Consider the following 12,824-nt stretch of genomic DNA (forward strand, 5'->3'; position numbering starts at 1 on the left):
GTCATAGGTCTCAGATACACCTAGTGTGTATCTGTAGTGTGGATGCTAGCTCTGGGAGAAAGGAGAAATCAACCCTTACAATCATTTTCCTCATCCATAATTGGGGATAATGGCACTTTCTACCTCACAAGGTTTCCATAAAGATTCAATAAAATCATGCATATTAATTGTTTAATACAGCCTATGATATACAGTAAGCACTTAATAAACATTATCTTTATTATCATTGTTATTAATGATACAGTTATTATTATTGTACAATATATTCTTTATATTTTAAAGAATGATTTCTAAATACTTTCTCTCTAAGCCATTCTTTTAAATCATAGTAGCATCTTAATGACTTATATTGATCAAATGCAGAAGAAATTTTCAATTTAGTAGAGATCATTCCAAATTAAATAAAACTATCTCTATTCTAGGAGTCTGGGAGAATCAGGTGGAAGAAAAATAAAACCAAAACTCTTATTTGTATAGGAAGTTATCCAGGTGATTATTTCCATCATTTTTCCATGTCTTCTCATTCTTTGCAAAAAGGAGTATAGATAAAATGTTCACAGTAACTCTACTCTGAAAAATTTTCTTTTCAAGATTCAGAATTGCAGTTAAACGTCTATGAGTGGATGGACAAACTTAATAGCAGCTGGCTCATTTACATAATATATTTACACAAAAAGGCTGGTTTTTCAGTTTTCCTGAAGATAAGCTATAAAATATCTTAGCTTATTTTGTGAATTACTTTTATCTAAGGTAATATTTTAGCTGGCGCATTATCCATAGTGTTTAACAGTTCATTAACTGCTCAGAATCCCAAGCAGGATTGGGTAATGAACATGGGCTTTGTTAAAGAGGGAGTGTGTTCAAATCCCAATTCTGTCATGACCTTGAACAAGACTCTCAACTACTTTAAATTATTATTTCCCCATCTATCAGTTAGACATAACATTAACAATTCAACAACAGTTTTGAGTTATTACAATGGTTTATAATAGCTATTATAGTACAGTTACTATAATTGTTTATTAAAATACCTATTAATCTATTTTCATCATTTTTAACAACATGCATAATTGTTAATTAAAACACATGTGATGTGTATCATATTAATTAATATTAATTCTCTTCTATCTATTTAATATACTCTTCAAGGCCCACGCCACCATTAGACCTGTGACCTGCGAAGCATTCTGTGAAGGGGTGTTCTGGTTTGGGGAAACAAAAAAGCAACAGAGATAAATATAATACTAATACAGAATGATATAAATAATATTGTAGAAATAACAATACACATAGCTAATATCATATGCTAGCACTTTATCTAACACAATATTATTATCACGATTCCCATCTAAGTTCACAGAATATATGGCTCTAAGGGCTGTGATCTTAAAGACGGCACTCTAATGCCTCTGGAAGGAAACTACACCCTAGATCAAGCATGATGAGGGCCCATCAGAACTCTCTCAGAGCCAGATCCAGTAACAGCGGTGAAGGAAGGGAAATAGCACAAATCTCTGACAAACTTATCTTCCTGTCTGGGCAGCGTAGTTGTGCATTAATTGCTTAGAAACATAATATTAATAAAATGTATGAGAAGGTTTTTTAATCATTCCTAAATCATCCTTTGAAAATAACTGAAAGTTTCAGTAATTTCAAGATTGAACTCCCTTCAGAATAATAAAGGCAAACTTCATCAGTTTAAAAAGACAAAGGAAGAATCATTATATTCTCTTTTAACAGACCTGTTGAGTATTTTTTTAGAACAAAATAACTCATTAAAGAGGGCATTCTGTCCTTTTATACACCAATGTACTCAGCTACATCTAATCAGTTTAGTGTCCCTAAAAAGGATGTAAATGCTATTTATTTACTAGTCAAGTTGGCTATGGAAATTACTACTTAGCATGATTGCCTGTGGATAAAGAACAAACACGTAGGGAAAAAAAAATCTATTTAATAAGGTCGTTTCACCCTTCTGAAATGACACTATCAAAAACATGTCTAGATTAGTAAATTATGTAACTGAGCCAAGATTCTATAAAGTAGTCCAAGAATCATTAAAAAAAATAATAATTCCCCGGGTTCTTTAAGTAACAGACACTTATAGGCCTTATAGAGCTTACAAAAATGTTAGCATGTTAATTATCACTTACCTTTTTCAGATGCTTCTGTATTTTAGACTCCACATCTTCAATGTGTGAAATCACTTTGTTGACACATGGTGCTGGGATGTTTACTAAAGCACAGCTTTTACGTCGGCATGGGTGGCTAAAGTAAATGCCTGCATTCACCCCTATAGATAAAGCAGACAGAGGACATCAGTTCACAGTCATATACAGAATAGTAAACCCTGATGTTCAGAATGTACAAAAAGTATTCTGCTTTACTAGTACTAACACTCAAATTTTCTTTAATCAACAGATTGATAAATGTCAGAGAATTATAGAATTAAGCTTCAAATAATCTGAAAGCTAAAATAAAATGATCATTTATAACTTGAACGGTAACAAATAAAAATAAATCTAAGAAGCAAGAATAAAACTTCAAGCAAGTTAAAAAGTTAAAGTGTTCCACAGCATCATGAAAAAATAAAGAAAAAAGGTAGAAACCAGTTAATCCGTTTTTCTAAATAGATCCTGAATCACTTAAAAAATGACTTTGACATGTATTTTAAATTCTCCCCTTAAAGAGACCCCACATGTTCCAATGTAAATAATATCTAACCACTCAGGCATTGAAGAAGTTCTTCCTTAAATCCAGCATGGTTTCTCTTGCTGAAAAAAAAGTAAAAGCAGGTCCCTATCATCCTCACAATAACCTCATTTTCTACCTTCCATCTCTAAAAATTGAAGTCTTATGTGAAGAGTGACTGATGTGCTCACTATGGCATTCAAGTTGTACTCATCATAAAATCCACTCAGTCTGATGTGCCTCAGTGATTCTAATCCTGGCATGTTCCGAATCAACTGAAGGTTACAGAAGCACAGCAATGTTGTCCGTGAAGACTCCACCAAAGTGCTTACTTGCAGTCTTTTTGCCTCTAAGAACTCTACTGGTCTGGATTACAGCTGCAATCACTGATCTTAAATGCAAGACACAGAATAGGCTCAGTGCCTCAAAGAGAACAGTCTGATGTCCTCATTGCAGTTAACCTTGAGGAACACAGAGTAACGCTATTGCCTCCAGTCTGTGCCTTTTGTTTCAATGTCAACACATAGAGATGGTAAATATTTTAGATAGCTTCATTTAAACTGCAATCTTTTAAATATCTTTAAATGATATCTCATAATATCCTCCTCCAAAAATGCAATCTCTGTCAAAATGGCATGTGTTTAATTTATAAGTGTTTACTCTATCCCATATATAAAATAATAGCCCATATAGAAATATATATATATATAAACATTTTTGAACACTAAAATATGTGCCAAACATGGAACTGTGCTAAGTTTTGTTTTTTGTTTCTTTTTTTGCGGTACGCGGGCCTCTCACTGTTGTGGCCTCTCCTGTTGCGGAGCACAGGCTCCGGATGCGCAGGCTCAGCGGCCATGGCTCACGGGCCCAGCCGCTCCACGGCATGTGGGATCTTCCCGGACCGGGGTACGAACCTGCGTCCCCTGCATCGGCAGGCGGACTCTCAACCACTGCGCCACCAGGGAAGCCCTGTGCTAAGTATTTTTGATGCCACATATTATTTAATCCTCACAACAATCTTATGAAATGAGATTATTCTCTTGATTTCACATGTGAGGAAATCAAAGCTTAGAGAGGTTATATAAAGTGCCCTATTCCACAGAGCTGGGATGTGGGAGAGCTGGGACTTGAACTATATCTCTCTGGCTTTAGAGTATAAGCAATACCATGAAGGTTGTTTTTATATTTTTTTAAATGTGGCAAAATAAAGAGAAGCAGTTCTTAAAATATATTTCAGGGCACCTCTCAAAAGTTTCACATATCACTTGTTTTTGAAATTCAAATTTTCCTTCAAGATATCAATGCTGATATTCTAATGTATTTTACTATGTTTTGACCATAGTGAACGCATATACTCAGTATGACTATTTTTTTGTGCTATATTCCATTTTACCTCTTTAGTTCATACAGATATATATATATATATATATATATATATATATAGTTTTTTTCATCTCTGTAACAGTCAAAGGACCAAAAAATAAGCTGGTAAAAAGTACACATTAATCTCTTATCCAAACGTCCTGATAAGGGCATGTTGCCCTTCCCCAAGAAATAAGGTTTTAATATAGCACATTTAGCAACCAGGCAGTTGCCCTTATACTCAAAAGCATTGTTTTGCTTCATTAAATGTGGAGAAAACAAGGATAGCAATGACTCATTTAACATTTTTCTACGTGTGCCATTCTCAACCTACTAGGTGAGTATTAATTAATTTCCACCACACTCCATGGTTTAGGATTAACATTTTACATATGGTTAAGTGGGGAAAATGAAATACTGTGAAGTTAAATTTTGCACTGAAAGTCTATAGAAGACATGGCATCACAAGCAGCACAAGAAAGAACAAGAATTCAGGAGTTCTTATTACTGCTTTATTCTAATACATGCACAGTGTAAGTTAAAACTTTCCTTTCCACTTCTTTTTAATTTTGCCCACATTATAGATACACTTAGGTCACAAAACTAGGTGTCCATGGTCACTCATTTTTCAACTTGACTGATAAGTAACTGTGCTTTTTTAAGCTAAAACTACTCAGTTGCTAACCTCAGATTTCTCACTGAATAAATGAACTAGTTGGCAGGGTGTTATATAAGATCATTTTCACCTAAAATTCCATGATACAATGAAGCCACAGTTTCAGTTAAACACAAATGGATAGAGCTCCTCCTCATGAAGCCTGTGCACAAAGGATCAGGGTGAGTATTTCAAGAATTAAGCTCAGGCAGGACACTCACTCGCTCGCTCTAAAAATCTGCCCAACTCCAATTTCCTCGCTCAGAATCAATGCATAAGGGCAAGATCCTGCTGGACCTAGGCCAGAGCTGAGGTTTGTTGAGACTGCAACATGAAACTTTTGTTTGAGAAAAAATACCGTCAGCCTGATTGTGTGGGCAAATGGCAGTTTATGTTCATTAACTGTCAACTCTCCTTGCTCGATGAACTTGATTCTTACATAATTTACTCACACAGGCCCAATAATTTAAGATTTTATCACTACCATCCTTCCTTCTCTTCTGATTTTAATATGTAATTCCTTTACATCCATCACCCCAGTTACTGTATCATTCCTTTATCTGACTTCAGCACTCTGAGTAAAAAACTTATCTGAACACAGATTTCTTTTCCACATTTGATTATCCCTTTTAACATCTTGATTTTCTTCCCAAAATGTAGAATAAGCTAGTGCTCTTAAGTTTAGCAATAATTTCTTCTCCTTGCAAAGCCTCTGTGTGATAAACAGAAAGTACCTTTAACTTTTTTTGTGAAAAACAAAGTTCCTTTTAGTTTTGTTATACACTGGGGGTGGGGGAAGGGAGAAGGAGACCTTTCCCTGAGTAAAGAATGAATGGGCCGATTAATTGATAAAAATTATCCAATCTAGAGACTTCCCTTGTGGCGCAGTGGTTGAGGGTCCGCCTGCCAGTGCAGAGGACACAGGTTCGAGCCCTGCTCCAGGAAGATCTCACATACCGCAGAGCAATGAAGCCTGTGCACCACAACTACTGAGCCTGTGCTCTAGAGCCCGCGAGCCACAACTACTGAGCCCGTGTGCCACAACTACTGAAGCCTGCATGCCCAAAGCTTGTGTCCTACAACAAGAGAAGCCCCCACTCGCCGCAACTAGAGAAAGCCCAGGTGCAGCAACGAAGACCCAATGCAGCCAAAAATAAACAAATAAAATAAATTTTAAAAAATTATCCAATCTGAAGAAGAGAAAGAAAAATGAACAAAAAAGAACAGATCCTCAAGGAATTGTAGGAAAAAATCCATCAGTCCAACACATGTGAAGTTGAGGTTCTGCAAGAAGAGGAGAATGAAATTTGGAGTGAAAAATAACAGAATAACAGCCAAAAAATTTTCAAATTTTGATGAAAAACATCAATTCACACATCCAAGAAGCTCAACAAATCTCATACAATTAAAATATAAAGAGAACTATGTCTGGGAACATCATAGCCAAACTGCTGAAAACCAACTGAAGAGGAAATCTGTAAAGCAGCCAGATAACAAAAGGACACATTACATATAGGGGACATGGATATGAATAACTGCTATATTTGCCATCAGAAACAATATAGGCCAGGACATAATAGAGAAGTATTTTTAAAATACAGGCAAGAAAGAAGGAAGGAAGGGAGGGGAGAGAGAAACATTAAAAAAATAAATTTGACTTCATCAAAGTCAAAACATTCATCATGCCTCAAAAAGATATTACAACATGAAACAATGAAACAACAAGCAAGAGAGTGGGAGAAAACATGTATATATCCAACAAATGATTTATATCTGGAATGTGCAGAGAAAATTTACAACTTCCTATATAGGAAGACAATCCACTAAAGAATGGGCATAAGACTTGGAATCTTCCAAAAGACAATACACAAATGACTAATAAGCATGTAAAAAGATGCTCAGCTTTATTAATCATCAGAAAAATGCAAATTTAATTAACAGTGCAGTACAACTTCACAATCACTAGAATGCCTAAAATTTGAAAGACTGGCAAAGCCAATATTAGTGAGGATATAGAACAACTATAACTCATATATCGCTGGTGGAACTGTAAATGACTTTTGGAAAATAGTTTGGCAATTTCTTATAAAAGTTAAGCATACACTTATCATATGACTCAGCATTCCACTTCTATGTATTTACCCAAGATAAATAAAAATCCATCTATAAAAAGACTTGTGTGTAAATATTCATAACAGCTTTATTTATAATAGCCCCAAATTAGAAAATCCCAAATTTCCATCAATGGTTGAATAGATAAACTATACAGCACTCATGCAAGGGAATAATACTGAGTAATAAAATGAACAACTACTAATATATGCAACATTGAAACTACTAATATATTCAACAACATGGATGAATCTCACAGACCTCTTTCTGAGTCTTTGAAAGAAACTGGACACAAAAGAGCACAAATGGAATGATTCCACTTATTTAAAATTTTTAAATGTTAAAACTAAAATCATATCAGTGGATATGAGGGGTGGAGTGAAGAGACAGTGACCACAAAGAACATGAATGAACTTTCTGAAAAGAGTATCTATATCCTGTTTAAGACGGTGGTTAAATGGATGTATACATTTGTCAAGTCATTGAACTGTATACTTAAAATGAGTAGATTTTATTATACTTAAATTTTACCTCAACAAATTTGTTTGATTACAAAGACCACCAGCCATTCCCTAGTGACAGAATTCAATAACCTTGTACCACTCTCCTTCTCTTTTAACTCATTATACAGAATATAGTAGAAAATACTTCTTTGAAATGTTCTTCTTTAATAGCTTTCTTTTACTTCCTCATTGCCTATTTCTCTTCATATTCCTTAATCATGACTACTTGGTAAGAAATAATCTTTCCCCTTTATATTCTCTCCCTTAGTCATCTCCTCTGAGTGCTTGACTCCTAAGTAAACATCTTTAGACTTAACTTTACACTGAACTCCTTGCCAAATGTATTCCAAAACCTGTCCTTCCTAGAGCCCAAGCCTAGCACTGAATGTAGGGAAGGGAAGGATGGACTTGCTAGATCCTATGCAGTATGGAAATGTAAAATTAGAATGTACTCTTTGAGAAACTGATATACCACAAACAAGGAAATAAATTCATGACATCAGTAAACTAAAATGCCAAAGTCAGAAAGGCTACAGAGGAAAATGAGCACATTTGTATGACCAGATATAGAGCTGGAGAAGATTACAGAGATGTACAGAGGGAGGTGGCAGGGTGGCAGGGATCTGATACATTCCAAGCAGTGAGCATGGTGTCTGGCACAGAGTCGATAATCAGGAACTATTTGGCAAATAAAAGACTGATGAGAGAGTAAAGACATACCAAGATGAAAATTTCGGTTTCAGGCCCATCTCCAATATATTTGGTATTAAACATTTGGACTTTGTCAAGGACAGCAAGCCAGAGGTAGTCTTAAAAGGACCAAACCCATTCGCAAAGCCAGTATTCCTAAAACTAAATTCATCTTCCATTCCTTTCCTTTCTTACTTCTCTGTTCCCGTTATCAAAGTTTGCAACAGTTAAACCATTGTTGAATCCTCCTTTTCAAGTTCCTGTAACAATCGGTTTACCAAATCTTAACAGTCGGTTTACCGAATCTTAACAGTCGGTTAAGATCTAAACAGTCGGTTTACCAAATCTTAACAATTCCTTTGTAATCTCTTTAATTCCTATCTTTCATATCCGTTTATCATTCATAGATCAACCCCTTATTACCTTAAGCACCAACCATAATAAGATAATCATTTTTATAGCAATTAATAAACAGAAACCTCAATTAGAGTCAAGAGACCAGCAGGGAGAGTTCTCACACCCTGCGATGATAACAGAGCCCAACAAGAAGGAGGACTCCTCTTCCTTCCTGGCAAGGACTCAGCCAATGAAAAGCCATGGGCTCTTTGTTTACTATAGCCCTCCCAACATCCTTCTCCCTTATATAAAAGAGTTCTCCTTCTCTTGCCTTGGGGGAACTTGCACATGGCTCATTGTGGTTTCACACCCCAAATCTGCTGACCCCAAATAAACCTATCTTTTCTGGAGAACTATCCAGCAGCTTATTTGTTTAGGTGAATAGTTTCCATATTTCCTTCTGTAACCAAATAATTCTGCATAGTGCACTCAGACTCATACTTTCAAGGAAAGAATTTGGTAACATAATATCTCCAATCGAATCTATATAGGACCAGAGACTGAGCAATAATGAAGTTCACACTTTTGAGCCTGAAATTCAAAATGCTTCTTGACTGCCCCTCAATCATTTCTAGCTTTATTTTAACCAATTATCTTTAAATTTCTGAATCTTTCCTATGCTATAGTCCAAGTAATCTATTTTTTCCGTATTTTGTGTTATTTCATCACATTATTTGACTCATTCTGTGGTTCTTGCTTAATTTCCCTCCTCACGTTTCTTTTCATATACAAATACATCCTTCAAGATTCAGTTCAAATCCGTCCTTATCCATTAACAATCCTCTTAATTCTTAGCGGCCATACAAACTGGTGTTACTGGAAACACTAAAGATTCTTGTCCACAGTATTCATTTGTCATACACTACTGTGATACTGTGATTTAGAATAAGCAATATATATTTGGTCTTCATGTGTTTGTAGCACAGAGTTCCTAAAACCCTTGTAATTTCCTAACTGATGAGAGCAATTAAAGTGTCCTTTGTTATGTTAATGAGGTGACTTTCGCACCTCACCTAAGGATGGGGACTCAGGAGAACCAATCTTGTGATTACAGAGTTGGAACTTTCAGTCCCGCCCTGACATCTAGGGAGGGGAGAGGGGCTGGAGGGTGCATCAATATCCAATGGCCAATGATTTAATCAATCTTGCCCATGTAACGTAGACTCCATAAAAACTCAAAAGGATAGAGATCATCGGAGAGCTTCTAGGCTGGTGAACACATGAAGATTTGGGGAGACCAGCACACTTCGAGAGGACATGTAAGTTCTGTGCCCTTCCTCCATATCTCACCTTACGCATCTCTTCCATCTGCTGTTGCTGAGTTATATCCTTTTATAATAAACCAGTGATCTACTAAATAAAATGTTTCTCTGAGTTCTGTGAGACACTCTAGCAGATTAGTCAAAACCAAGGCAGGGAGGGGTGTAATTGGAACCACCAATCTATAGTGGTTGGTCAGAAGCACATGTGACAAACTGGGCTTTTGACTGGCATCTGAAGTGGGGAAGGGGTAGACTTGTAGGACTAAGCCCTTAACCTATGGGATCTGACACTATCTCTGCGTAGCTGATGTTAGAATTGAGTTGAATTGTAGGACACCCAGCTGGTGTCCAAGAATGGCTTAGTGGTGGGGAAACCCCATGGTCACAAACTGGAATTGGCTGCAAACCTTTTAAATACTTTGTGTCATCTTTGTTGTTACTCTATACAACCATCCATTTCTACTGTGTTGTACTAATTGGTGTATAATTATATTTTATTTGGCTTGCAAGATTATACATTCCATATAAGAATCATTTCTTAAATATCTCTGCACCCTAATAGCACATGTATATTCCAGTGTCTTGAATTAATTGGTTAATAAATCAATAATTTGATATTTTAAAAAATTTGTCTAAAACTAACTATGGCCCATAACTAACATTGGGCAATAAACTCTAAGCCAGAACATTAAAATTCTATTCAAGATTTCTATTGAACAGAAATAGATAAATAATCAGAAGGGTAACTTATACCAATTTTATCCTGTCAAACTAACAACCTGCAGAGCAGAGATTTACCAAAATTTAGATTAAATATTTTAATAAATATGGAGTTCTCCACCAGAATGATCTGAGAAGAAACAAATATGAAACTCTATACATAAAATGTATACATTTCATCATCTCTTTCTACTTCTTACAACATAAGATACCAGAAACACTTTCTGAGCTAATGTTTCATGGATTTTCAATGAACAATTTTTAATTCTGGATTTCACACACCAAAAACATTAGTCCTTATTCTTTTTCTTCTAAGAAACATATCCTCAATGAACTAGAAAGCTTCTAGCACTTGCCAGTCCTGGCATGAAGGATAAAGAAAATGTTTATTTCAAAAATTCATACATTTCTGAAATTGTAAACAATTCTTATGAACCAAATTTTAATTAACAATATACTATTAATAACATTTATTAAAATATTATATTCTTATATATTACTCTGTTAACTATTAATGATATTTACAGTGTATTTCTTAATAAAAATTTAACACTGACATTACAAACTAATGAGTGAATATAAATATAGCTTATATAGGTTACTATACAATTTAGATTCAGTCCTTACCTTCAGTATTTGTCATTTTATTTTCATGAATAATCTCAACAGCTTCCTTAGGGGCACCAAATAAAACCAAAGCTTGTGATGTGGCATTATCTTTTTAAAAGAAAACAAAAATTTCAGTGAACAGTTAATATTCATTTTTAAAATAAGCAAAATAATGTACAAAACTATGTTGTGAAAGTGCTGTCCTTGAAAAAGCAACTAAAATATTGATATTAAACAAAACCCACAGTAGAATATCTTTAGATGTTTTCCGTGTTTTTCATTTGGCTTAACTCTCACAAGAAGGTATTCAAAATAGCATGCAGCTGTTAAAAGCAGAGAGGTCATCCAGAGTGACATCACCAAAATGGTGGGGTAGGAGACCCTAGACTCCATCCAACAAACTTCAACAATTGGACAGCTATCCACAAACAAAAATAGCTCTGGGAGAGCTCAAGAGTCCACTTAAAAAACTTCAGCAACACAGTGGAACAACAACAACAACAGAGAATAACCACACAAAAAAGAAAGGAAGACAGTTTCATTTTGTCTGCATTATCCCACCCCCTAGGTCCACACCGCTCAGTGCCAAGAGGTAACTCTCTGGTCTGAAATAGTTCCTCTCACTAGAAAAGGGTGAGCAACCAGCTTCCCCATCCTTTTGGGGCACTGCACAAAGGACCATCTTTGGTTTCATCCCATGCAGAGATCAGCAAAGCTGAGAAGTATAAAGATGGCTTGGCACAAGGAAGAATGGCAGAGGCTACCAGTATCAGTCATGCAGCAGCAGTGATCATGTTTTACAGTGGCCTGCTCTGCAGAGGACCTCAGCTTCTTTGCTGGCAAAGCTGTCCTTCAGAAATGAAGGAGAAAGAGTTTCCCAAACAAGAGCTGAGGGAGTTCATCAGCATTTGACTTTCTTTACAAGAAATGCTGAAAGGAGTTCTTCAAGTTAAAGAACACAAATTAGCAACACACAAACATGAAAATATAAAACACATCAGTAAAAGTAAGTATATATTCAAATGTAGAATACTCCAGTACTACAGTGGTATATTAATCATTTAACCCTAGTATAAAAGTTAAAGGGCAAAAGTACTAAAATAGCTATAACTGCAATAATTTATTAATAGATACCAAATATAAAAGATGTAAATTGTGACATCAAAAACACAAAATGTGGAGGGTGGGGTATAAAAGGGCAGAGATTTTGTATGTGATTGAAATTTAGTTGCTGTCAGCTCCAAACAGACTGTTATATCTATAAAATGTTTCATTTAAGCCTTAAGGTAACCACAAAGCAAAAACCTATAGTATTACAGATACACAAAAGAAAAAAAGAAGGGAGTCAGAGTATACCGCTATATTCGATAAGAAAGATAGCGAGAGGAAGAAATGAACAAAGGAACTACAAAACAGGTAGAAAACAATCAACAAGATGCCATTAGGAAATCCTTACCTATCAATAATCACTTTGAATGTAAATGAATTAAACTCTCCAATCAAAAGGCACAGAGTAGTTGAGCAAATTATAAAAAAAACAAGACTCAACTATATATATATATATCCTATTACAAGAGACTCATTTCAGCTTTAAGGGCACATAGAGGCTCAAAGTGAAGGGATGAAAAAAGATATTCCATGCAAATGGAAACCAAAAGATATCAGAGGTAGCTGATCATATATATATATCTTATGACCTCATATATATTTACATCAGACAAAACAGTCTCATTTACAATAGCATGAAAAGAACAAAATGCTTAGGAATAAATTTCACCACAGAATTGAAACATCTATATACCAAAAACTGTAAGATACTGA

The 12,824-nt window shown here is 35.2% G+C and overlaps 1 protein-coding gene across 1 annotated transcript in view; it reads right to left on the minus strand.

The window, feature by feature from the left end:
* The window catches only part of CCDC178 (coiled-coil domain containing 178), a 360,636-nt gene extending 348,951 nt beyond the window's left edge, over positions 1-11,685 (minus strand). Inside the window, exons 1-3 of the mRNA XM_027127538.1 lie at positions 11,565-11,685; positions 11,022-11,111; positions 2,154-2,293 (exon numbers count right to left, since the gene is read on the minus strand). Coding sequence (XP_026983339.1) covers positions 2,154-2,293; positions 11,022-11,111; positions 11,565-11,685 — 351 coding nt within the window. The remainder of the gene's footprint in view (positions 1-2,153; positions 2,294-11,021; positions 11,112-11,564) is intronic.
* Positions 11,686-12,824: the final 1,139 nt, after the last annotated feature.

This window comes from Aethalodelphis obliquidens, unplaced genomic scaffold (assembly GCF_003676395.1).
Source record: "Aethalodelphis obliquidens isolate GAN/ISIS:26980383/991018 unplaced genomic scaffold, ASM367639v1 scaffold32, whole genome shotgun sequence".
Lineage (NCBI taxonomy): Eukaryota > Metazoa > Chordata > Mammalia > Artiodactyla > Delphinidae > Aethalodelphis > Aethalodelphis obliquidens.